We start from the raw sequence: 27,845 nt of genomic DNA, 5'->3' as shown, positions 1-27,845 counted from the left end.
CAGTGGCAATTTGTTCTTTAATATGCTCACATTAAGTATTTTCACAGCATACACCTTGGCATTGAAACCACCTCCACAGGTAAAAGTCAGGGAACACTGGCAAGTCTCAGTGTTCCCTGACCTCACTTTTCAATCCAGCTTTGAGGGAACCATTTGTAGACAGCTGTAACGAGCAAAGATGAGATGTAACGAGCAAGCACATCAGCTTGCTGGAACCATTCCAGATATTTGCCTGTTAATTGAGAATGCTGAGAAAAGCTTTGCTTGGCTACATACAAGATGCACCTCTCCTGTCATTGTTTTAGAAGAACGGGCCAATTATTTGGTCCTTCCAGTGACCATACCATATAACACAGCAACCACTTTCCCCTTAGATGGGCTAATCCTATTAGGATTACTTTTGGATCATTAATGTGTTTTACTGACTAACCTCATCCAACACATAAAAATTAGCCTCATCAATATAACCAGATTTTTTTGCTCTGATGCAATGTTCATTCACAGAACTATACGCATTGATCAGGATTATAATCTGATAATTATTGTCATGCAGTGCCTAAAGAATTTAAAGTTTGTAAAGATGCCACTCATTTCTCTTCATGATGCAACAAATAGTGAATTTTGACATCCCAAGTTTCCATGGACACATAGTACATTTGTTCAGGCTGAATGGAGACCTTCTGAGCACTACTATCATTGTTACTCCACCAGAAACTCTCCACAAAGGTCCACTACTTTTTTTTTCCAACACTGACCCCATTTCTTGAATTTTTCCAGTAACTTATATGCATAGGAATGGGTAATTGGGAGCTGTTCTGGGTTAAATGTATTGTATGTACTTACAACTTCTCACTGATTGTGCCCACCACATAACAGAATTACTTTCTAGGAGGCTTCCGGATCAGCTAGTGTATAATCTTGCAACCTCTACTCTGCCAGATAGTGACTGGAGGGAGTCCGAGTAGTGTGTATGCGGAGAGCATTGTCGAGGCCACGTTATGTCTAGGATCTGGGTATATTCTTACCTTGTGTACGCCATATCCAAAAATTTCATTACTTCATACAGCATGTCCCACCCACTTTTTCTTACTATTGAATACACCATGAATTGTCAAACTAATAGAGCAAGCTTATCTGCGAAAAGATCTAAACCTCCCAAGGACTTCCTAATTCATTTCACAAATATACGTGGTCTCAATTCTAATCTCAACGATGTCCATTTCCACTTGCAGTCTGCCAAACCCCATGTACTTTTTCTGACAGAATCTCAGTTATCGGTTGATTCAACTACTGCTCATCTCAGATGCCGAAATTATTCGCTGTATGATTCCTTTCACCTCAAAGGTGGTACTTGTGCATATGTCCGTTCTGATATTCCCTGTCAGAGACTTGGCAATTTGGAATCTCCTCTCTTTGATCTTCTCTGGCTTAAAATCTCTCTACCTCATTGTGTCAAATTCATCTGTTGTCTCTACCGTTCTCCCAACTCCACTAATCACTTGGAGCTCTTTGACTTCCTCTCTTTGCAACTTGACTTTCTCCAGTCCAACTTTCCTAACAGTGAGGTAATTTTCCTTGGTGATTTTAATGTTCACAACGCCAGCTGGCTTCCGTTTTCTAGTCACACCGACCCAGCAGGTCGAGATGCCGAGGCTTTTGCAATTACTAAAGACCTAGCACAGATTGTTCATTTACCTACAAGAATACCGGACAATCCTAATCATACAGTCAATACGCTTGATCTTTTTCTCACAAACAACCCTTCTAAGTACACGGTTGAAGTGAGAGATCCTCTAGGCACTTCAGATCACAGCTTGGTGATTGTCTCTTCTCCAATGGAACCTTTATCTCATGGCTATTCCCAATCTCGTGTTGTTTGGCATTACAAGAATGCAAAATGGGATGACCTGCGAGACTTCTTTTCTTCTTTTCCTTGGTTGGATTACTGTTTCAAAACTTCTGATGTCAATGTTTGCTCAGATCGTGTCAGTGAAATTATTCTTGCAGGAATGGAATCCTTTATCCCACACTCCACTTTAAAATCTCGTCCTTTATCTAAACCTTGGTTTTCCAATAAATGTGCTAAGGCTGTCCAAGAGAAGAATGTTGCATATCGTAATTGGCTTGTTTCTAATTCTTCAGTTTCTTTTTCTGCCTACACCAAAGCTCGCAACAATTGTAAAGCAGTTATTAATCAGTCCAAACTAGAGTTTGAACAGGCTAAGAGTAGAAAACTTGCTTCTTGCCCTAATGGTAGCCGAGCATTCTGGTCTCTTGCCAAAGCTATTGGCTGCAACTTTTGCCCATCTCTGCTCCCGCCTCTGTCCAAACCAGATGGTTCTGTTGCCACTTCAGCCAAGGATAAAGCTGACCTGCTAGCATCCCATTTTTCTTCCAGCTCATGTATTAATGATCTTGGTAAAACGCCTCCCACCATTCCCAACACGCTCCATTCAATGCCTCCTGTGGTCTTCCGTCAAAAGGATATCAGAAGGATTTTGATGAATCTTGATGCTAAGAAAGCTCCAGGTCCTGATGGTATTTCTCCACTTGTTCTCAAAACCTGTGCTACTGAACTTACCGCCTTTTTTCACTTTTTCCGCTTTTTTGCCGCCTTTTTTCACTTTCTTATTCCAAAGGTGTTTTTCCTTCTGCTTGGAAATTTGCTCATATCCAGCCAGTTCCTAAAAAGGGTGACAAATCCCTCCCATCCAATTATTGTCCCATTGCAATTACTTCTACTCTTTCTAAAGTAATGGAGAAATCTAACCACCAACTCTTAAACTACCTAGAAACCTTCCGTCTGATCAATGATCGCCAGTATGGATTCCGTCAGTGTCGATCCACTGGTGATATTCTGGCTTAGTTACCCATTTATGGACTAATTCAATGGAAAGGTTCGGTGAAACACAAGTAGTTGCTCTTGACATCTCAAAGGCTTTTGATTGTGTTTGGCATAAAGGTCTTCTCAACAAGCTTCCATCTTATGGTTTGCCATCTGTTTTTAGTAATTGGTTATCCAGTTTTCTCTCTGATCGCTTACTGAGGGTAATGGTAGATGGCTCTCTGTCTTCTAACTTCTCCACTAATGCCGGTGTCCCCCAAGGTTCAGTTCTTTCCCCCACTCTTTTCCTCTTGTATATTAATGACCTTGTTCCATTGACTGGAAATCCTATCCATAGTTTTGCCGATGATAGCACATTGCATTCAACTTTCCATTTTGAGAAACCTTGTCCTGCTCAATCAGCTTCAACTTCTCGAAAATCTGCTACCAATTCCTTAAATGCCGATCTTGAGGTAATTCTCCAGTGGGGTCAAAGACAACTTAGTTGATTTTAACCCTTCTAAAACTCAGTCTTGTGTTATATCTCGCAAAAAGGATTCTTCTGCTCCTATGCTTATCTTTAGTGACACTCCGATTTCTAGGCAAAATGATATATCTCTTTTGGGGATTACCCTGACTTCTAATCTCTCTTGGCACAAGCACATTACAAATATTGCTTCCTCTGCATCTAAAAAACTTGGTTTTCTCTTTCGCTCTCGGCGTTACTTTTCTTCCAAACAGCTGCTCACTCTGTATAAATCGCAAATCCGCCCTGCCATGGAATATTGTTCCCACAACTGGGGTGGTGCCCCCAAAACTTCTCTCAGGCTTCTTGATTCCATTCAGAAGAGGGCAGTTAGGTTAATTAATGATTCATCTCTAACAGAGTCTCTCCACTCGCTTTCTCATAGACGCACTGTTTCTGCTGCATGCCTCTTCTACAGATACTTCCAATGGCACTGTTCTTCTGAATTGGCTTCTATAATTCCCGCTCTCTCTTTCAAAACAGTCCGAACACGTGCCGCCACCAACCAGCATCCATTTACTGTCTGACTTCAAACCCACAGAACCAACTTTTCATCTTCCTCATTTATTCATTCAACTGGCGTTTTCTGGAACAACCTTCCTTCATACGTATTTCCTGAAAATTACAGTCTACAGAAGTTCAAGTGCAATGTCAACAAATATCTTCTTTCGTCTTCTCAACCTCCAACCCAAGCATGGTACTAAGTACTATAGGTTCTAATACCTCTCGTGTTTGGGGTTCACATAAAAAAAAACTTTTGTTTGCTTATTCAGTGCTATCAGTCACAACTGAAACAAAAAGAAAAATTTCTAAGCAAACCTATGGGTCCAGACTTAAAGGTCACTCTGTAGATCCTTGAACAATAGTTGATGGTGGAGGTGCTATATTAAATACCCTTCAGGGCATGAAGATTGTCCAGTTCTTCCACCACCTGAATACTTTGTACCAGTCATAAGTTTTCAATATGCATGATGCAGATTTAGCTATTGTTTGTGGTAATGAGAGAAGTTGTAAACAGTATTGGCCTTTCCACTTGAAAGGGCAGAATAATTTAATTTCCTGTAACATTGCCAAAGTTATCAGTGATGTTACATGTAAATAAATTATTCAATGATGTTTCAGTGTCAGTGATGTTATAGGAATGAGGTTTGAGGTTTTTGCTTTTGTACTCATGACAGTTGTAGTTTTCATCATTGCAAAGCTGCATGTTTTTTTCTCCCCTTAACTGCTTCTAGATACTCACTGACTAAAAGATTACTCTGGTGCAGAGTGACTAAAACAGTGACATGCCACTTTTTTAAATAAATAAATAACTTGAACCTGCAATTCAAGTTATTTATTTATTTCACCAATCCTTTCGGAAATGTTATCATTCTGGGATGGATTAAAAAAATATATACATCATAATTTAGATCAGGGGTTGGCAACCTTTTCCCTTGTGAGTGCTATTTTTGTTTATTACAATTTAAAACCTTTGTGTAAGCTACTTGGACAGGTGTATGAACACAGAAATAAGCAATTCAAATAAGTATCAATTTATGGCAGAAAATCTTTCCACCTGCCAGCACGTGTACTGAGAGTTGCTGATGCTTGCTGTAGAGTATGATAAATTTTTATTTATTTTATGTATATATATTTTTAATGGTAATTCCAAACACAAAAGGTTATTTGAACCTATATTACTTTAGTACTGGTTTTGGGTTTTGAAGATAGAAGATACTTGCTGACATTGAATGTGAATTTCTGTAGAGTTCAGTTTTTAGGAAATACATATGAAGGAATGTTATTCCAAAGAACTAAAGTAGAAGGGATAAATGCAGAAGAGAAATGTTGGTGAGTTTGGAGCTGAATTGTGAATAGATGTTGATTAGATGATATGCATGCTAAGTGGTCACTTTATTAGGTATACTCACTAGTAGCATAGTTCCCCCCTTCAGTCCTGAGAACAGCCAGGATTCATCCATGGCATAGACTGATCCTTACGGCAAACCTTTGATTCAACATCAAAAGTGTACCATAAGGATGTTAGTCCACATTGACTCAATTGCTTCCCACAGTTGTTACAAATTAGATGGTGCAGATCACTGCTAGAGATCTGCAACCATTGACAAGAGTTCATTCCTCCTCATCCCACAAGTGCCGAATTGTGAATTAAGATCTGGTAACTGAAAAGACCAATACAGTGGACTGAATTCAGTCACATGTTCCTGGAACACGTTCTGTACAATTTTTGATCTTGTAACATGTTACATGTTGGAAGAACCCATTCACAGATAAATAACTGCATCCAATGGAAGTGCATGTTGTTAGAAAAAATTTTCAAATAACATGTGTCACCTGGATGTTGCTACACTAGTATTAAGGAGTACTACAATACTAGTACTACAATATGCACTGCCACCAGCCTGCAATGTTGGCACCTACCAGGGTAGATACATGGATGCATACAGTTTTTGCCATATTTTGGTCCTCCCATTAGCATGAAAAAAAAGAGCACGAACCTAGGATTTGTCACACCAGGCATTGTTTTGCCATTCCTCCAGTCTTGGTGTTCCTGAGACCAGTGTAGCCACAGCTTGCTGTTAATTTTCATTTTGAAATGGTAGTACACAGATGCAATATGACAAACTTAAATAAAACCAACATATGATACTCGGTATTCAATGTCTGGCTTTCAAGTTACACACTGCCCATAAGGATTGCATCATTATACTTCATTGCACCTACATGTGATGCACTACATTCTTCTTTCCATGCAGTAGTCACAGTATAGAGAGTATTTCTAGTAAAAAATTAAGGACATAATAATCGTGCACAGAATTGTATGCTGTACATACACTTTTCTGTTTACTCTGTCCAAAATAAGCAGACTACCAGTTTAGTGATGTCTTGCATCTACATTTTAAACTTTATTTCAAACTGCATTTTGATATTGAATTATATATATATATCCATACCTTTTGCTTTATTTTTTTATTTTTATTCTCTTCACTATCATAATAGAGAGAGAGAGAGATAATCTTTAATGCCCTTCACCGCCAAAAAGCCAGGGGTTTACATTTGTACAACTTCCCGAAACTTCCGGGAAAATAGAACAATTAATTTACAAAAACAGGTAATTTTACAAAAGAAAACATATTTTATACAAAGGAGAGAACTCCTTACTAGAGTTAGGTCTGATTGAGCTGACTTAACATCGAGATAAGAGCACCAGCTCAATCAGACAGGAACAGATGCAAGGTACACATGTCAATGCAGATTAGTCCTACTAGACATAATTTTTTTCCTGTAAGTCCGGTCAATAGCGAATTTGTTCAGGTCGGCGTCAAGTGCCTGGGTTTGCTTGAACATCTGCTGAGGGAGGAACCTGTCCGAGAGATGGAGTCGCGCTGAATGCGAGTAGAGCTCGGGATTGGCCCTAAGGGCAGCAGGGGGGATCCTCCAGCCACAGGTATCCCAGAATGAAGGTGTTGCGATTATGCCTGTTATCATCTTGACTGTTGCTAGGAGGCGTTGGTCTTCGACTAAGGTGGGAAGCCGTGGAATCCCGAGAGACTGTGTGTGAATGCAAATCTTAGCTAAATAAACTTAGGATGAAGGACGCTGATCTCTAATTTGCAATAGTATTTCATATTAATAGGATTCTAAACATCTTCAAAATTTTAATATTATCCTTTTCAGTGTCTTATTTATAGAAAAAAAATATTTATAAGGGAAAATAGTTACTGCCCAATCAATAACTTTGATTTTTGGTAAAATAACCAAATTTTAATGAAAATGAGTACTGTTTAGTAATAATGTCCACATAGTGATAGACAGACTTATTACATACATAATTTGCAGTTTTTTAATTATTCTTAAAATTTTCTTTTTTAAATAGGGTTCTATCAGTAAAACAAGGTCATACATCACAAATAAAGAAATGCCACTGTAGTGTAGAAACTTATCCATGGGGTAATCATCTCACCAAAATTAAAGGTAATATCTTATTTTTATGAATATCGATTATTATTTTATTTTATTTTATTATTTTTTTTTCCTAATGGGTTTTTTTCTCATCCCATGATGGTTACTGGTACCAAGTGTGTGCGGTGGTTGTTATGTCTGATTACTATTATTGCTCGAGGAACTCTCTGACTATCCTATAGGTGTTCAGGATCACGGCTTTCTGGAGTTTCATATAAATGTTCTCTATGAGGCCTATTGCTCTGCTAGGTTCTTATGAAGGCTCTTTGTCACTTGCTGGTAGTTGACACGATGATTGGGATGGTCATTACTTGTTCCTTATGCCACATTTCTTTGACTTCCTGTCTTAGGTCTGTGTACTTCCTGATCTTCTCTGCACAGATTTTCTGGATGTTGCCGGTGTTGGGCACCACTTTGTCAAACAGGTAAGTATCCATTTCCTTCTTGTCAATGAGGGGTTATGCCTGGTCTGTTGTGCAGGATCATCTTGTCAGTATGCCACGGTCCCAGTATAGTTTGAGTAGGGGTCTCAAGTATGGCCTATGGATCGTACCTGTAATACAGATACTTTCTTTGATAAACTGGTATTTTGTGCTAGCTTCTGATGTGTGTCCTGGCAACCTGATCATCTACAAATGTACAGGTGATCACCCTGCATCCCATGGTGATGTGTTGGATTGTTTCTGGGTCAGGTGGTGTCATTGAGAGGTGTCATCTGTCACTTCATGGTCCTTGGTGATGTACTTCCTGTAGTTCTTGGTATTGATTACTTGGTTTTGGATGGCAAGCAAGAATCCTTCTGTCTTGAGGAAGAGCCTTCTGCTCATGAGCCGTGCATTGGAAGCCATCTTATCTATGTAGTCTTGATGGATGCCATTGTGGTGTCTGCCATGGAATGCCTTCTTCGCCCATCTTTCTGTCTTTGTTTCTCCTCTCTGTGTGAATGGGGTTTTCTTGTTAAGGTTGAGTGTTGTGTGCCATTTGTCTGTTTTCCTTATGGTTGATAGATTGGTGCTGTATTTTACTGTAAGTAATCCTCAGGTTCTTAATTGCCTTCTTTTGTTGTTCAGTGAGGTCTATCAAACCCCTCATCTCATCCTTTCTAGGATATGATAAGTCTCTCAACAGCCAACTTCAGGTGGTGAGATTCTGATCGATCTCATAATCTCCTTCAGTTCAGTGTTAATCCAATCTGTGATCCTTAAGGAGTATGTTAGTACTGGGACTGTGTAGGTGTTTCTGGATGTAAACATGTTCCCACCACTCAGCTTTGATTTTAGTGGACTTCTCAGTCTCTGATGGTATTTCTCAGTCAGGCAGACTTTGATTTTGTGTTCTAGCTGTTGAGCCTGCATCTTGATATTTGTAGGTCTCCCTCTCTGTTATTACTTCAACTTCTTTGCTGGTCTTCAGCTGGTAGATTTGGCTGACTGGTCTTCCCTGGTATAATCCATGGGTCTTGCATTTGTCTAGGCCAAATTGCATTCTGATGACAGTGCTAAACACGGATGCTTGATGTCATCCATGTGCAGGTGAAAGAGGATGTACAGGTTCTTCCTCCCTTCTTTTAGAGTATATCCTTGCTGGCTGTTGTTGAGCATGGTGGATAGTGGGTTAATTGTTAGGCAGAACAACATTTAGCTCAGGGCATCTCCCTGGAAGACTCCTCTTCTGGTGGCGATCGGTCTGGTCTTGATGTTCTCGACCTTGATGGTGGTCCTCCATTTCATCATGGTTGCTTCTAGGAAGTGTGTCTGTGTCAGGTTGACTTTGTAGATCTTGTGTCTCTATCAGCCAGCTATGGGGCACAGAGTCGAAGGCCTTGTGGTAGTCAATGCAGGCCATGTACAGGTTTCAGTGCTTCTTGTAGGCTTGCTCCACAAGTGCCTCATCAGTCAGTCGCTACTTGCATCCTTTGCTCATCAGCTTACTTCCCTTCTGCTGCTTGGCTATGATGTTCTGGCTCTCCAAGAGGTCTGATATCTTCTTTGTTGTGCAGTTGGTCATTTTCTTGTACATTGTTGGGAGACAAGTGATGAGTCTGTACTTTGCTGGGTTTGTGGTGTCTTATTATTTTTATTTATGACTATTATTATTGTTGTTCTTATATTATTTCTCCCTGATGGGGTTTCCACTCTGTGACTGGTACTAGTACGAAGTGCACAGGGTGGTTATGTTTTGTGTTACTGTTGGTTGAGGAACTCTCTGACTATCCTATAGGTGTTCAGGATTGTGACTTTCTGGAGTTCCTTGTATGTGTTCTCTGAGAAACCTATTGCTGCTAGTTTGTTATGTGGGATCTTTGGCACCATGCTGGTGTTTGACACAGTGATCGGGTTGGTCATTAATTGTTGCATATGCCACATCTCCATGATCTCCTCTCTTCTCCCATCCCCATGCTCTCCTGTCTTAGATCCGTATATATGTCCTGATCTGTTCCTCGTGGGTTTTCTGGAGGTTGCAATTGTTGGGCACTGCTATTTCAATCAGATAGGTAGTCTTTTCCTTCTTGTCGACGAGGATTATGTCCAGTCTGGTGTGTGGAACTGCTTTGTCTATTATTATGGCAGTCTCCCAGTACAGCTTGTAGTCTCTAGTATGACTTGGGGTTTGTATTTATAATACGGTACACTTTCTTTGATCAATTGGTATTTCCTCACTAGCTTCTGATGTATTATCCTGGCCACATGGTCGTGTCTACGAATATACTCTGGGTGATCACCTTGCATCCTGCAGTGATGTGTTGGATTGTTCCTGAGGCCAAGTGGCATCGTTGATACAAATCATCTGACACTCAGGGCTCCTTTGTAATGTATTTGTTGTAATTGCTGGTGCTGATTACCTGGTCTTGGATGGCAAGCATGAATCCTTCAGTCTTGGAGGAAGAGCATCCCGCTCATGGGCCATGCATTGGAAGCCATTTTATCTATGTGGTCTTGATGGATATGCTACATTAGTCTACCTTGGGGTAACTTTGCCCATCTTTCTAGCTTTGTTTGCTCCATCTGGGTGGGAGGGGACTCCTCCTTGGGTTGAGTGGGGTATGTCGCTTGCCTGTCATCCTTATAGCCTGGTAGAGTGTTGCTCTACGAGATCTATCAGGCCCCTTCCTCCTCCTTTACAAGCTATTGTCAGTCTCTCCACAGCTGAGGCGCCTCCGTAGCCAGGTGGGAAGGAGCAGCAGTGCGTAGCACACGCTTCTTGATTAGACCGGGGTTCGAGCCCGTCACCACCAAATATGGAGGATGCGGAAAGGTCAGGGAATGACCACCGCATATCCCGGAGCAATATGGCCTTAGTTGCTAATGCTCCTAAAAAAAAAACCAAACCAAACCAACCAATCCACAGCTGACTTTGGGTGGTGTTGGCAGCTCTTGGTCATCATTGTTCTTGCCTTTCTCATGATATCCTCCAGCTCGGTGTTAGTCCAATCTATGATTCTGATTGTAGAGTAAATGCATTGTAGATTGTAGAGTTGATTTAGAGTAAATGCAGGCTCAGCATTTACTCTAAATGCTGAGCCTGCATCATACCCAGGTATTTGTATGTCTCTCCCCTGTCATGGCTTCGATTTCTTTACCAGTCTGTAGCTGGTAGTTTTGGTCAACTAATTTCCCCTGATACAATCTGCTGGTCCTGCATTTGTCTAGACCAAATTCCATCCCGATATCATTGCTGAATTCTTCTGTGATCCAAAGTAGTTGTTGTAGTTGCTCCTCGATTGCCGCGTAGATTGCCATGTACATTAGATGTAAGAGGGTGTACAGATTTTTCCTTCCTTCCATGAGATTATCCATAGCTGAGTGGTCAAGCGCATGGGTGCATAAGTACACGTGCCTTGAGTGACCGGAGTTCAAACCCATGACCGCTGAATATGGTGCTGTTTCTTGTATTCTGTCCATCTTGTGAACTCCTCTGACCGTTTGGTCATCCTGGAGTATAAACAGAAGATTTATTTTATTTTACTTGCTGTTTTTGAGCATGGTGGATAGCAGGTTGAGTGCTAGACAGACCACATGGGCTTAGGGCATATCATTGAAAGATTACTCTCATGATGGGGATCAGCCTGATTGTGATATTCTCAACCTTGATGGTGTACTCCATTTCACCATGGATGCTTCTAGGAAGTTTGTCACTGTCAGATTGACTTTGTACATCTTCAGCCTGTTAGCCAGCTATGAGGTTGAGTTGAAGGCCTTACGGTTATCAATGAGGGCACGTATGTGTTGTACTGCTTCATGTAGAATTCTTTACAATCTTGCCCTATAACTGTGGCACAATGGTTAATTGCTCCTTGCATCCTTTATGCTGTTCAGCCATGATGTTCTGGTCTCCAAGTGGTCTGCTATATTCTTGGTTATTCAGCTAGTCAGAATATTGTACATCATTGGAAGACAGGTAATCGGCTGTATTTTGCCAGGTTTCTTGTATCGTGAACTTTAGCCTTCAGGTATGTGATTCCTTGAGTAAGATACTCTGAGATTGCGTCTGGATGATTTATCATTTGAGTGAACTGCTCTGCTAGTTGCTTTTGTGTTCAAGTGAGCTTCTTGTACCAGTAATTGTGGACATTATGTATTCCTGGGGTTCACCAGTTGTGAGACTTCTTGATCAATTGTTTTACTTCTTCCTCCTGAATCTCCGATTCTCTCTCTCTCTGTCATCTCTTGTACATCCTTGGTTTTCTTTCATTCTAGTTGTCTAGGGGGCTTGGCTGTTACATCTCACTTCACTGCTCTATACGTTGTCCCAGAACTCCTCGATCATCTTCTGCTTGGGTGGTACACTTCTATCTTGTCCACTACTCCTGTAGAAGGCTCTTTGGTTTTCATCAACGATTCGGTTGTTTATTTTCCTCTGGGCTCTCTTTGTATTGGCATAGTCTCTTGCTGAGTGCAAGGAAGTTCTGCTTCAGTGTGTCTAACTATTCTCCTGTTCTCTGATTTCTGGTTTTGTGTTTGCTGTATACATTGTTTCTCTTGAGGATACTCTTCACTTTTCCAATCAATTTCTTACTCCTATTACCCCATGGTACTGGGTAAATTGGCCTATCTTGACTCATAATTCTTCTATCTTCTGCTGAAGTCTTCTTTCTCAAGCCGGCAGTTCCTCTTTTTTTTTTTTTTTTTTTCCAGTTCTTCTGTTGCTGGTCTTTCGTTTCTCTTCTATTAATCATAGTGGCTGCTGTGGCAGCACAGTACACAACTGTGTGGATGGCCTCCAGTGTTTCACTGTTGTTGTCAAAGAAATGTGGTATTACAAAAGGTACTAGGAAAGTTTTGCAATATGACGCAACAATGAATCACAGGAAGCTGCTTGTTGCTGCATGTTGAGACATGTTCATACGTGCATAGTAGCCGCCGCACCAAGTCGATGGGCTCAGTTATTCATTAGTAGTGAGAGTGTAAAGTGCTTGCGATGGCATCGTGGTCACGAAATGAGATAAGGACAGTTTTGCGGTATAATTTCGTGCGTGGTTTAACCATAGACCAGTGCTTAGAAGAAATGACTCTTGCACTAGATGATGATTGTCCACATCGTACAACGATATTCAGGTGGTATAGAGAATTCCAAAGGGGAAATTTCACTCTGGAGGATTCTGAGAGGCCGGGAAGGCCACGAACGTCAGTTACGGAGGAAAACGTTACTGCTGTGAGGAAAATGCTTGACGAAAACAGGCGAGTGACCTACCAACAGATAGAGGATACTTTGGGCCTAAATGCACCAGCAATTCGTTCGATTCTGCAAGATCATTTGCACGTGAAGAAACTTTGTTCTCTCTGGGTGCCACATCAACTGACTGAAGAGCAGATGACACGACGTATGACTTGGTGCCGGGAGATGTTAAAAAAGTTTGATAAGGGACAATCTCGGTATGTGAACAACATCGTGACAGGTGACGAGACTTGGCTGTACTATTACGATCTGCCGACCAAGGCTCAAAACAAAGTTTGGGTCTTTGATGATGACGACACACCCGTAATTGTCAGAAAATCCTGATCTGTAAAGAAGAAAATGATAGCTGTATTTTTCAAATCGAGTGGAATTGTGGAACGTGTCATTTTGGACACGCAGAAGACAGTCACAGCTAAGTGGTATACTGAACAATGCCTGCCTAAAGTCATTGGATCTATGAAGAACCTGCGGCCAAAGTCAAGAATGGACACCTGGTACCTCCATCACGAAAATGCTCCAGCTCACCGCGCCAAAGCCTGCACCGAATATTTGACCACGACAGGACTGAAACTTCTCGAGCACCCTCCCTACATCCAGACCTTGCTCCCTGCGACTTTGCACTGTTCCCGCGTGTGAAAATGAAGCTAAAAGGGAGGCGGTTTTCCAGTGATGAGGACCTTCTACGGGCTTGGGACAACGAGTGTGCTTTACTCCCTAGTGAAGCTTGGCAGAACTGGTTTAAAGATTGGTTTCGGAGGATGGAGAGGTGTATTGAATGTAGAGGAAATTACTTTGAAAAAATTAAATAAACAAAGCTGTATTGCAAAACTTTCTAGTACCCTTTGTATTTGCCGATTTAAGTGGTCTGTGACTCTCCACAGAATACTGTTTGGTCTCTGCTTCGGTATCACATGGGTGTTTGTGGGGTTTTAAAGCCCACAAACTAACAGAATTAAGGCTGTAACAGAATTAAATTCTGTTAGGGCCTTGTTCCACTCATCTTCTATTCTGGATATCATGATGTCTCTTTCCACTTCAGCTGCTCTGGATTGTATATCTTCTTGCTCTTCCTCCTCTGGTCTCGTGTTGTTGATATTCTTTGTTATGTGTAATGGGACACTCACATCCTGCTTGATATTTTCCAAACTTGCTGGTGCTATCAGGTTCTTCATGACGATGGTCCTTCTCTGGTCTGCTATTTGCTGTTTGGTGACCTGAATATCCAGGAATTGTTCCAACCACTTGGTATGTAGTCTCAGACTGTACATTGTCATATCGATCTCTAGCTTGATTATTTCATAGTATGTTTGCATGATGTACATATTTATTTTGATACTCCACTTCGTGCATTGTCGTTTTCTTCCTTCCTGTTTGGTCACTAGCGCAGTTGTACAGGAAGCACTTCCAGTTGTTTGGGCTGGAAGTGGGTTGGTCTTGCCCTTTCCTTGTGGTTGCCATATGGGGGACAGCACCCCTTGCTCCACTGTCTTAATTGGGAGACTGTCTTTGACTTTTCAAACTGACCCCTCTGCCTAAGACCGGAATGCGAATGGCTTTATCCTGCACCACACTCAATGCAGTATGATTATTACTTCTTTTCGACATGATTCATCTCTGGAGGTGGACCTGTTTGGCTTCAGCTTACATCAATTGGTAGAATTAGTTCTTGGGAGCAGCACCAGATGGTGCCACTATCTGCATCACCTGTCACTTTGATCTTGGGGGAGGTAGGCCTGCTGGAACAACTTTCACAATGGGTTTTTTTTTTTTATTATTGTAATTGATTACTACTATTATTATTATACCAGTCTCCCAGCATGATGGAGACATGTTTGCTTCTGCCAAAGTTCCGCCAACTCGAACCCAGGTCCATCAGGCTGGTAGTCCAGTGTCGTAACCATTGGGCCCATCATGTCCCTTATTATTAGTAATAATAGGGATGAATGATGCAAGAAAGCTGCTTATGCGACATCAGCCATACAAAAAAACCAACACTTCCTGTTTCAATTGTCTATCCCCTCTAACAGTTTATCTACAAGTTAACTTTTTTTTTTGTTTGTTTGTTTGTTGTATTTAGTCTTGTTCTTTCCAAGGAGATATTGTTTCTACTAAAAATAGTAGAAACAATATTGTTTCTACTATTTTTAGTCACATAATGAGCTAGTTTGATAACTACCTGCCATTTATAACACTTTCTATGTCAAAATGCATTCCAAGTTCTGAGACAGTTGATATACAAGTTAGCTGTTGTAACATGAATTGTAATTTGGAAACTTCCTGTAATTATAAAACACAGCATACTGAAGCAACGTTGGCTGACAGCAAACTAGCTTTGATAAACTAGCCTACTGTCTGCCAGTGTGTATCTCATAATCTGTATTTCATGGTAGGACATTCGGATACAACTCAAATTAGATTATTTCATTTTCCAGACCATCAGATTTAAGAGTATTGGACCTTTACCATATTTTCTTTTTTGTTTCCTTTTATTTTATGTGAAATCAATTTATCAAGATGAAATTGATAAAGAATTTTAGGAGTACATAAAAATTATTTAAAACACCAACTTAACAGAGAAATAAAATAGAAATTTAATATAAAATAAACATAAAAATATAAAATTAAATATAAAAATAAAAAAATATATAAAAGCAGTATAGCAATTTTTTGGTGGTAAATGCTGCCCTCTTCAGTCAAAAATTCTCAAACTCTATGGTGAGAATATAACAAGAGCAGTGAAGAATGGTTGAAACTCCTTCATGTGGAGGCCACACATTTAAGATGTAAGATACATCCCCCCACCCTTTCCAGATATGATATTGTCATAAGGATGTTGTTTAACAATCTGCTCGACATATTACCCCCCCACACACACACACACAATTGGCTGGAATGTAGAGTAATGGTTTCTAATGGATTCTATTACTGTTATTTTTATTAATCTTTGGTCTATTTCGTTTTATGGGCATAGCTTCCAATTAATAGTGATATTACTATTGAAGAGACTCTCAATAATTTGATAAAATATGTAAATATTTTATTCAAGTTGAATTGTTTAATAGTACATGTGCTTTTATATTTTTTCTTACTTTTTTTATTTTTGTGTACCTGTATTACAGAAATCAAATAAAGTTGATTACTTTTTTATGGAATTAAAAAAAAATAGGCATTCACCGTTTCCAGATACGATATTATCATATCTGGAATAATTATCATAATGTCATATTAAAGTTCTGTTATCTGTCTAGTCAGTGTTTTAAAGAATGTTTATGTATCTTAATCTTGACTTCAAAAATGTTTTTAAAGCATCATGTTTTATTATTGCATCGACCTTTGAGAGCTTGATGTGTAGGGTAAATGCCCTCAAAGAAATTAATATGAGGGGCCCATCAAGCTCTCAGCTGCCCAGCTCAATGACAGAGCTCACTCCTGTGCATCAAGCAACACAGCGGCAGTCTTCAAGGCAGAATGTGCTGGTCCCAAAGGCTAGTTATTGTTGGTGACTATTGTCAGGGAGACAGGGAATATACTATGCAAGAAGGATAGGTGTAACAGGACCGGGGTATGTTTGCCAGGGGCAAAAGTTGATGACGTTGTAGAGCAGATATCATCTTTTAAGGGCACAAAAGGTGATATTGTTGTACACATTTGAACTAATGACATTAAGAGTAAGACATCTGCAGATTTACTCAACAAGTACAGGTCAATGTTGAAAAAAAGTTGCGAGTTAGGGTTGAATGTGAAAGTGTCTGCAATTCTGCCCAGACATGATAGGAAAGAGTATATGATGAGAGCCTTGTCGATCAATTTGGCTCTGGAGAGATTGTACAAGGCTCAAGGGATAGAATTTTTTTCAGCCTGGTCTGTGCTTGTTGACAGGAGAGATTGCTTCTACAGGGATGGGGTACACTTAAATAGAAAGGGTGCAAGAATATTTGCTGATGCTATCGAGGCAGTTTTAGGTGGGTCAGAAAACTGCTAGCGTGGGCAGATGCACAGACTAAAAGGTTAACAGTGACTGCAGGCAGAGGCAAAATTAATTCTTGCACTGCTTCTATTAGAATGAGCAGCAGCCTGGAAAACAAGGTAATGGAGATTTCCAGGACTGCTAGGAGTCATAGTGGAACAAGTCAATACATGGGCTGTGTTAGGGTAACTAAGAGTAGGAACAGGTGCATGTACACCAATGCTAGGATTATAGTTAATAAATTTGATGAGCTTTATTTAAGTGCTAGTCAAGACATCAAAGGCAGATATTGTTGGGATATCAGGGAGGTGGTGTCACACAGATATAAGCAGTGCAGAATTGGAATTTGGGGAGTACAATGTGTAGAGGAAGGATGGACAGGACAAGAAGGGAGGATGGGTTATGCTGTTAGTTAAGAAACACACAGAATCTAAGGAAGTGCATCCAATTGATGTTGGTGGACAATGCAATGTTGAGTCTGTTTGGTGTGACATAAGCACTGGGAAATGAAAAATGAGAGGTGGTGAGCTGTGACTATTTTAACAGTGGGCTCGCAGTTTTGCCGATTTTTTGATGTGAAACATCCTTGGGGATTCCTGCTGCAGATGACGTCATCCGTGGTAGACTTCTGCCAGAGGCGCTTCCCACGTTCACACTACTAGTCTGCCCTGAGCACTCACTAGCAGTGTGATTAGAATTCGTGATGCATTTTTCGTGACTGGTATGATATCTTGAGTCAGCCTGGTCATCATCCCCCCCCACCTCACACCCCTCTTTACGATGATACCTGGATACAATAGTATCTTGAGTTCTAACTTTTTAGAATTTTTTAATAGTATAACATTACAGTCATACTTCCTGAAGTAAGTATGACTGCAACAATACAAATATTTGTCAACAATTTATTTTTTCGTCTCGCATTTTCGTAACATTCTATTGTTAGGTGCCCCGAACAGCTACGTATGTCATTTCAACTACAAGGTCTGTACTTCTATCAAAGCTGTTTTCTAACCACAATTATGAGAGCTTCCTTTGACTCAGGGGAGGTCCCCGTGGACTGGAGGTGTGCAAATGTATCACCAATTCACAAAGAGGGTTCAAAAGGTGACACAAGTAACTATAGACCTGTTAGTTTAACTTGTGTTCCGGGGAAAATAATGTAGTCACTGGTTAAAGAAGCATTGCAAGATCATCTAGACAAGACTGCAGTAATAGTTAAGACACAGCATGGATTTGTTAAAGGGAAGTCTTGTCTGACCAATTTGATTGAATACTGTGATGTGGTCACATAGGAACTGAATGGCAAAAATAATTTTGATATCATATACTTGGATTTCAGGAAAGCTTTTGATACTGTGGCGCATGAAAGACATACAAATTGGAGAGGTATGGCATTAAGAGTAAGTTGCTACAATGGATAATGGATTGATTGAGTGGGAGACGACAGAGAGTGGTAATCAATGGACACTGCTCTTCATGGACAAATGTTATTAGTTGAGTTCCCTGGGGTTTGGTGTTGGGCCCATTGTTGTTTTTTATATTTATCAATGATATTGATGAAGGTATATCAGGTTTAATGTCCACGTTTGCAGATGATAAGGTGGGGTTGGTGGGGTTGTTAACAACAGTAAAGACAGTATGCTACTCCAACTGGATCTAGATAAGTTGGGCAAATGGGCTAAGTGGCAACTGAAGTTTAACATTGACAAATACAAAGTACTGCATATGGGTAGCAATCACCAAAGAGAAACGTACCAACCGTGTGGTACTACACTGAGGGAAGTAGAAAGTGAAAAAGACCTGGGGGTAATTGTGCAGTCAAATATGAATTTTGCTGAGCAGTGCAGATGGGCTGCCAGGACAGGGAAGTGATTATCCTGTTATACAAGGCAATGGTCAGGCCACACCTAGAGTACTGTGTGCAGGTCTGGAGGTTTCATTTTAGGAAGGATGTAGAGTTGCTATAACAAGTACAAAGAAGGGCAACAAGATTTGTGAGGGGAACAGAGGGGTGCTGTTACCAAGAAAGGCTTAAGTTCTGCAAATTGCAATGCCTGGAGAGTAGAGTTGAGGTGTATAATGCCTTGAATGGGTTGAGCAAGCTGAATGCTGATGGGATTCTTCCTCTTGCTCAGACTAAGAACCTGAGGGGCGCCAGTTTCAAATTGAGGAAAGACAGTTGTAGAATAGATGTGCAAAAACTTGCCTTTAGCCAACGGGTAGTTGATTGGTGGAACAGACTTCCATCTTTTGTTGTGGAAGTTGATAGCCTAAATAAATTTAAGGCTGAGCTGGACAGGTATTTGGAACGAATGGGGGAGGGGGGATTTTGGCTAATGCTGCATAAGCTTGCTTTCTTGCATCATATGCCTCTACTAATGCTAATTATGAGCATTGGTGTTGATCAGAATCAGATAGTGAAATTAGTTTAGAGAGTTATGAAGAAAAGTCTGATGCTTGACAATGAAAAAGCATTAGAAAAATCACAGGCTTGAACCTAAAATACATTGAGGTTTTTTTGTATAATATTTGTATTATGAAAACATTAATTTTGATAGCAGCTAACAAAATGCCAAGCTGTTGGAATAATTTGTAATGTACGCAAAATAAGTTACGTACCCGAGTTACGTAACTTCAGACTTATATAAATTTTTTTTAACTCAATTCTTTTTTTTTTTTTAGGATTGTAAAATTTAAAACAGTAAAAAAAAAAAAAAAAAAAAATAAGCAATCATTAATGATTGAACACAGCATGCACAAATTGCACAAGTGAGATACCAAGTGAGTAACAAGTTTATGAAGCTTAATAAAACAGGAATGAAGAGAAGATTCTGAATATTTATGTTTTTTTTTTTTTTATATGACTGAAGATTTCAGTGAAGGGGACACACATTTTGCCATAATACAGTAACGTAAAAACTCACAGAATTCCAGCTATTGGTATTATCACAAATGCAGTAAAATCGAGGTTACTACCCATTTATAATAGATTGCAGTAACAGAAAAGCCCAATAAACCAGAAAGTGCAAATTGTTTTTATTGTGCTATGGTCACGACCTCCATAAATGTGTTTGTAAAATGTGAACTCACGTGAGGTGATAATAGTGTGTTTCTGCCTTAATCCCATGAAGTTCTTTACTGAAAATTTCATTTTGACTGTTATCATGTTGCCGACTAAGAGAATAGGTGACAACAGTCCTAGTAGATCTATCAAGAAAAGGAAAGCGATCGATTTGGATCAGTAAATTAAAATAATAAGGATGTGTGTTTGAATGGGCAATCATTAACAAGTATTGTGCGGAATTTAGATTTGTCAGTGTCAACAGTGAACACAATAATAAAGATCAAAGACAGAATACAGGAAACAATGATGGTATCGGCACCAATGAAGTCAACTATAATAACCAAGGCTACAAAATACATATCAGTTTTTACAGTACAATAACATCCATTTTTCCTTCCTTTTATGTTTTCTTTTCTTATGTGTCACTCCGGCTACTTCACTGCTGTTCCCAGATAAAGTTTTTAATTGAACTAATTAAAAAATATATAACTATTTTTCTTTGTTCTTCTGAGGATATTATGTGGTATTTGTAATTTTGACATATCAGGGATATAGTAGCAATATTTTATTAGTCATTCCCGAGTTACGTAAAACTCGACTTATGTAAGAAATCCTAGAACGTATCTCTTACATACGTTGAGTACTTACTGCATAGTGGTATTAAATCTTTGTTTTATTTTTTGTTCTGTTTTCTGATGGCCCTTTTTTATTTTCAGGACAGTTTCCTGATGGTCGCTATGAGTTAATAACAAATAACCCATTCTTAAAAGAAGTATGGTGGTTGCATGATGGTAATCCACTTAAACCTGATACATGTAAGTGATAATTCATAATGCTGTGCATAGAATAAAATTATTGTGGCTTTTTAGTTTTGTGTGCACAATTTATAATGCAAAATATATTGTGTACCTGTATTACAGAAATCAAATAAAGTTGATTACTTTTTAATGGAATTTAAAAAAAGGCACTCGTCCTTTCCAGATATAATATTATCATATGGATGTCATTTAACATAACCTGCTCACCATATTACCCCCAACCCTCCTGAAAAGAATATCTAAAGACTTACATAACATTGCTCTCTCCTTGTTATTATACAAAATAAATGTTATCTACCCTTGCATATGCTTCTTAGTCATTACCATATGCTGCTTATCAAATAATGGAAATAGAGCAAATTCAAAAAAAAAGGTACTGCATTATTTTAAAGGTATTTATTGACTGTGGAACAAAATCTTGTACCGATTGGTGTGAAACTTTTACATTAAAACAGTTACAATGCAGAAAAAATAAAATTGATCTAATGTATCTTAAACAAGTTAACAAGGGGGGGGGCCTTGATTGAGGTCATAAGGCTCTGAGAGGGAATAGTAAAATGATTGAAGATGAAATTTTCATGTTATAAATTATATCAGAAACAGAGGCCATCCAATCAACAAAGAGATTTAGACTGGATTGTAGGAGGTTTTCTTTTAACCAGCAAGTTGTTAATTACTGGAATAGATTCCCTCCAGCTTAGAGAAATTCAAAAATCAACTGGTTAGTTACCTAGGTGAGGAAGGAAACTACAGTTTTTTGCATTTTCTTTTTTTATTTTTTTTATATATTTATTTTATTCTCCCTTTTTGATCAGTGCAGCAAAAACTTGCACTATATGGCTAATACTGATACTAAACAGCAAATTAAATGGCTCATATCTAATCTCAGGAATAATCTTCAATGCTCATTCAAAAAAGTATGAGATTCCTTTCCATTTTCAACATTGTTCACCACAACCAACTATAGTTACTGTGACTACTGTAATAAAAGTAATAAACTACAATAAGACTAATAAAAAAAAAACTGACTGAATATCTTTGATCATACGAAACATTTCAAGATAAAACTAAGATCAGTTAAAACAGATGATGCAATACTTAACCTTAAGACACCATCAGGATTAACAGTGTGCTAAAATAAACTAACTCATCATATTGTCTCATAGTTATAAGTATTGTATCAGATAGTTATGAATGCTCCGCAGTGCATTTTTACTCAAAAATGTGCAAAAATGCTTAATTTTATTATTAAAAATGAATTTATGACTGTAGGTGAGGAATATAATTTTGTGTGATAATGCTATGTACCAAATTATGTGATAGCTGTTCTGTGACTAATAAAGAATTAGAAGTGGACTGAGCATTATGCAGCTTTGAACATGTATTATTGTTATTATTATTAGCCATATGGTGCAAGGAAGCCTGTGGCTTATGCTGCACCAGCTAAAAAAAAAAATTCTGAATTACCCTGAGAGAGAGAGAGAGAGAGAGAGAGAGAGAGAGAGAGAGAGAGAGAGAGAGAGAGAGAGAGAGTGTGTGTGTGTGTGTGTGTGTGTGTGTGTGTGTGTGTGTGTGTGTGTGTGTGTGTGTGTGTGTGTGTGTGTGTGTGTGTGTCAGAAGTAGAAGGGAATCACCAAGAAAGAGAAGAATGATGATATCCAGCTCAGGACCCTGGGTGTGCCAAGCCCATACTCACCAGATGTGAGCCCAACATGCAAAGCCCTGTGCCTGTATCCTATAAATTCAGTTGTATATAGTTTGAAAGATAATGTGCCTCAATTTTCTTGAATAATAATCACAGAACCATGACTACTCAAAATTTGCATATTTAGCAATGAATATAATTATCCTTGCCAGCTATATAACTTTCGCAACGAGTTCCCTGGATGTCTACAAAGTTATTGATAATGCCACGTCTTAATGAATGGCACTCCTACTAGAGCAGATCTTAATATGTGTAGAATTCTATGAGGAAGTTAATATCTTCCTCAGTTTGACTCTCTAAAAACATTTTCAATTGGATTCAGGAGTGGCAAGCCCCATCTCCTGAATGTTATGTGTTATTCTCAAGTAAATTTATGAAAATGTTATACATAGAATATATTACTTCCAAGTACTAACCTGAATGAGCATTTCACGACTCAACTGAATCCATCATTAGGCACAGAGAGCTGCATGGATGTGACCAGCTTGAAGAAACATAAAAGAACATCCTCACTTTGAAAGAATTTATCAACCAGCTGAACCATTTGTTTGCTTCAAAGGATAAAAAGGATAGCAAAAAACTAATTGTAGATGACAACAGATACTCATACAGAAAGAGATCCAGTTTCTAGTTTTCCAAGTTGCAATCTGAGGTGCTTAAAAGACCACTAACATTGACTATGTACTCTGAAGGGCTGCTTGTGAGAAAAAGATAAAGAACATTAGATATGTGTGTGGTTAAAAACCCCAGCATCTCAACCAGCTGGTTTCATGTAGCCAGAAAACAAAGCTAGCTGGAGTGGTGAACATTAACATCATTAAGAGAAATTACCTCACTGGTAGAAAAGTTCACTGGAAAAACTTGAGTTTCAAAGAAAGGAAGTCAAACAGTTCAGTGTGATTAGTAGAGTTGGGAAATCAATAAGAGACAGCACATGAATTTTTATAGATTGGGTTAGAGGGATTTTATACCAAAGGAGATAAAAAAGAGGAGATTCCAAATTAGGAAGTTTCTGACAAGCAATATCAGAGTGTACATATACCCAAGGTTGTGTCAGGATAACTAAGAGTAAGAACAGTTGCTTTTATATTTCCATATTCACCAATGCTAGAAGCATAGTAAATAAATTAGGTGGTAGATGACTCTCATCAACTGCTGAAATACCACCACTTTGCTTATTGGAGGCTTGAAGTGGTGGAACCCATGTTTAGTCTCTAGAGCTAAGTTCCGGTCAACCCTTCCATATATCTTCCTTCATGCAGTATGATTGATGACTTTTGAGGGTATGATGAACATTGTGGCGAGATCCAATATTCCTTACATTTCGAGGGTACAGCTCTAAAACAGTGTTCGCAGGCCGGCTGCTAGTTAGTACACCGGACCGAACCTATTGGTAACTATCTAGGAGGCTTCCAGATCAGCTAGTGTATAATCTTGCTACCTCTACTCTGCAGATAGTGACTGGAGGGAGTCCGAGTAGTGTGTATGCAGGGACCATTGTCGAGGCCACGTTATGTCAAGGATCTGGGTATATTCTTACAATGTGTACACCATATCCAAAAATTTCATTACTTCATACAGCATGTCCCGTTCACTTTTTCTTACTATTGAATACACCATGAATTGTCAAACTAATAGAGCAAGCTTATCTGCGAAAAGATCTAAACCTCCCAAGCACTTCCTAATTCATTTCACAAATATACGTGGTCTCAATTCTAATCTCAACGATGTCCATTTCCACTGGCAGTCTGCCAAATCCCATGTACTTTTTTTGACAGAATTTCAGTTATCGGTTGATTCAACTAGTGCTCATCTCAGATGCCCAAATTATTCGCTGTATGATTCCTTTCGCCTCAAAGGTGGTACTTGTGCATATGTCCATTCTGATATTCCCTGTCAGAGACTTGGCAATTTGGAATCTCCTCTCTTTGATCTTCTCTGGCTTATAATCTCTCTACCTCATTGTGTCAAATTCATCTGTTGTCTCTACCATTATCCCAACTCCACTGATCACTTGTAGCTCTATGACTTCCTCTCTTTGCAACTTGACTTTCTCCAGTCCAACTTTCCTAACAGTGAGGTAATTTTCCTTGGTGATTTTAACTTTCACAACTCCAGCTGGCTTCCGTTTTCTAGTCACACCGACCCAGCTGGTCGAGATGCTGCGGCTTTTGCAATTACTAATGACCTTGCACAGATTGTTCATTTACCTACAAGGAATACCGGACAATCCTAATCACACAGCCAACATGCTTGATCTTTTTCTCACAAACAACCCTTCTAAGTACACGGTCGAAGTGAGAGGCCTTTTAGGCACTTCAGATCACAACTTGGTGCCTTTATCTCATGGCTGTTCACAACCACGTGTTGTTTGGCATTACAAGAACGCAAAATGGGATGAACTGCGAGATTTCTTTTCTTCTTTTCCTTGGTCGGATTACTGTTTTAAAACTTCTGATGTCAACGTTTGCTCAGATCAAGTCAGTGAAATTATTCTTACAGGAATGGAATCCTTTATCCCACACTCCACTTTAAAATCTCGCCCTTTATCTAAACCTTGGTTTTCCAATAAATGTGCTAAGGCTGTTCAAGAGAAGAATGTTGCATATCGTAATTGGCTTGTTTCTAATTCTTCAGTTTCATTTTTTGTCTACACCAAAGCTCGCAACAATTCTAAAGCAGTTATTAATCAGTCCAAACTAGAGTTCGAACAGTCTAAGAGTTGAAAACTTGCTTCTTGCCCTAATGGTAGCCAGACATTCTAGTCTCTTGCCAAAGCTATTGGCCACAACTTTTGCCCATCTCTGCTCCCACCTCTGTCCAAACCAGATGGTACTGTTATCACTTCAGCCAAGGATAAAGCTGACCTGCTAGCATCCCATTTTTCTTCCAACTCATGTATTAATCATCTTGGTAACACACATCCCACCATTCCCAAAACGCTCCATTCAATGCCTCTTGTGGTCTTCGGTCAAAAGGATGTCAGGATTTTGACGAATCTTGATGCTAAGAAAGCTCCAGGTCCCAATGGTATTTCTCCACTTGTTCTCAAAACCTGTGCTCCTGATCTTACTCCTATTCTTTGCCGCCTTTTTTCACTTTCTTATTCTAAAGGTGTTTTCCCTTCTGCTTGGAAATTTGATTATATCCAGCCAGTTCTTAAAAAGGGTGACAAATCCCTCCCATCCAATTATCGTCCCATTGCAATTACTTCTACTCTTTCTAAAGTAATGGAGAAATCAATTAACTGCCAACTCTTAAACTACCTAGAAACCTTCCATCTGATCAACAATCGCCAGTATGGATTCCGTCAGTGTCGATCCACTGGTGATATTCTGGCTTATTTTATCCATTTATGGACTAATTCAGTGGAAAGGTTCGGTGAAACACAAACAGTTTCTCTTGACATCTCAAAGGCTTTCGATCAGTGTATGGCATAAAGGTCTTATAAACAAGCTTCCATCTTATGGTTTGCCAACTGTTTTTAGTAATTGGTTATCCAGTTTTCTCTCTGATCGCTCACTGAGGGTGATGGTAGATGGCTCTCTGTCTTCTAACTTCTCCATTAATGCTGGTGTCCCCCAAGGTTCAATTCTTTCCCCCACTCTTTTCCTCTTGTATATTAATGACCTTCTTCCATTGACTGGAAATCCTATCCATAGTTTTTCCGAGGATAGCACATTGCATTCTACTTTCCATTTTGAGAAACCTTGCCCTGCTCAATCAGCTTCAACTTCTCAAAAATCTGCTACCAATTCCTTAAATGCCGACCTTCAGGTAATTCTCCAATGGAGCAAAGACAACTTAGTTGATTTCAACCCTTCTAAAACTCCGTCTTATCTTATATCTCGCAAAAAGGATTCTTCTGCTCCTATGCTTATCTGTAGTGACACTCTGATTTCTAGGCAAAATGATATATCTCTTTTGGGGATTACCCTGACTTCTAATCTCTCTTGGCACAAGCACATTACAAATATTGCTTCCTCTGCATCTAAAAAACTTGGTTTTCTCTTTCGCTCTCAACGTTACTTTTCTTCCAAACAGCTGCTCACTCTGTATAAATCGCAAATCCACCCTGCCAATGGAATATTGTTCCCACATCTGGGGTGGTGCCCCCAAAACCTCCCTCAGGCTTCTTGATTCCATTCAGAAGAGGGAAATTAGGTTAATTAATGATTCATCTCTAACAGAGTCTCTCCACTCTCTGTCTCATAGACGTACTGTTTCTGCTGCTTGCCTCATCTACAGATACTTCCATGGGCGCTGTTCTTCTGAATTGGCTTCTATAATTCCCACTCTCTCTTTCAAAATAGTCTGAACATGTGCCGCCACCAGCCAACATCCATTTACTGTCCAACTTCAAACTCACAGAACGAACTTTTAATCTTCCTCGTTTATTTATTCAACTGCCATTTTCTGGAACAGCCTTCCTTCATACGTATTTCATGAAAATTACAGTCTACAGAAGTTCAAGTCCCGTGTCAACAAATATCTTCTTTCGTCTTCTCAACCTCCAACCCAAGCACGGTACCAAGTACTATAGGTTCTGATAACTCTCGTGTTTGGGGTTTACATAAAAAAAAAAAATTTATGAATTGGAAGTGCTGTTGAAGTCATCAAATGAAGATATTGTAGGGATATCAGAGACATGGTGTCACAGATATAAGGAATGCAGAATTGGAACTTGGGAAGTACAATGTGTACAGAAAGGATAGGTTAGGTTACAAGATTGGAGGGGAGAGGTTGTGTTCTTAGTCAAGAAGCACATAAAATCTATGGCATTGCATCCAGTTAAGTGCCACCTCCGTAGCCAGGTGGGAAGGAGCGGCAGTGCGTAGCATGCGCTTCTTGATTAGACTGGGGTTCGAGCCCGTCACCACCAAATACGGAGGATACGGAAAGGTCAGGGAATGACCACCGCATTTCCTGGAGCAATATGGCCTTAGTTGCCAATGCTCCTAAAAACCAAATAACAAACAAAAAGCATCCAGTTAAAATGGGTGGCCAGTGCAAAATGTTGAGTCAGTCTGTTGTGACATAAGCACTGGGAAAGCAAAAATGAGAGTAGGAGTGTGTTATAGGCCAAATGACTCTGATGTGTGCAATGATCAGCTGTGCAGAGAAATACAGTTAGCCAGTGAATCAGAATATCTTGTAATGGGTGATTTTAACTTTCTAGATATTGACTGGAACTTGTGGGTTGATCTCTGACACATTAGGAAGACTTATTATTATTAGCCATATGGTGGTGCAAGGAAGCCTGAGGCTTTTACTGCACCAACCAAAAACAAATTTCTGA

General features: G+C 39.4%; 1 protein-coding gene across 2 annotated transcripts in view; it reads left to right on the top strand.

The window, feature by feature from the left end:
* Positions 1-27,845, top strand: part of LOC150087838 (F-box only protein 38-like) — a 146,961-nt gene that overhangs the window by 110,765 nt on the left and 8,351 nt on the right. For both annotated transcript variants that reach the window (XM_090369226.1, XM_090369225.1), the window contains exons 11-12: positions 7,231-7,328; positions 20,740-20,838. In XM_090369226.1, the coding sequence (XP_090225352.1) occupies positions 7,231-7,328; positions 20,740-20,838 (197 nt within the window). The remainder of the gene's footprint in view (positions 1-7,230; positions 7,329-20,739; positions 20,839-27,845) is intronic.

The sequence above is a fragment of the Mastigoproctus giganteus genome, chromosome 3 (assembly GCF_048544385.1).
Source record: "Mastigoproctus giganteus isolate SK-2022 chromosome 3, ASM4854438v1, whole genome shotgun sequence".
In the NCBI taxonomy this organism is placed as follows: Eukaryota; Metazoa; Arthropoda; class Arachnida; order Uropygi; family Thelyphonidae; genus Mastigoproctus; species Mastigoproctus giganteus.
This window is presented reverse-complemented; position numbering and strand designations above follow the sequence as displayed.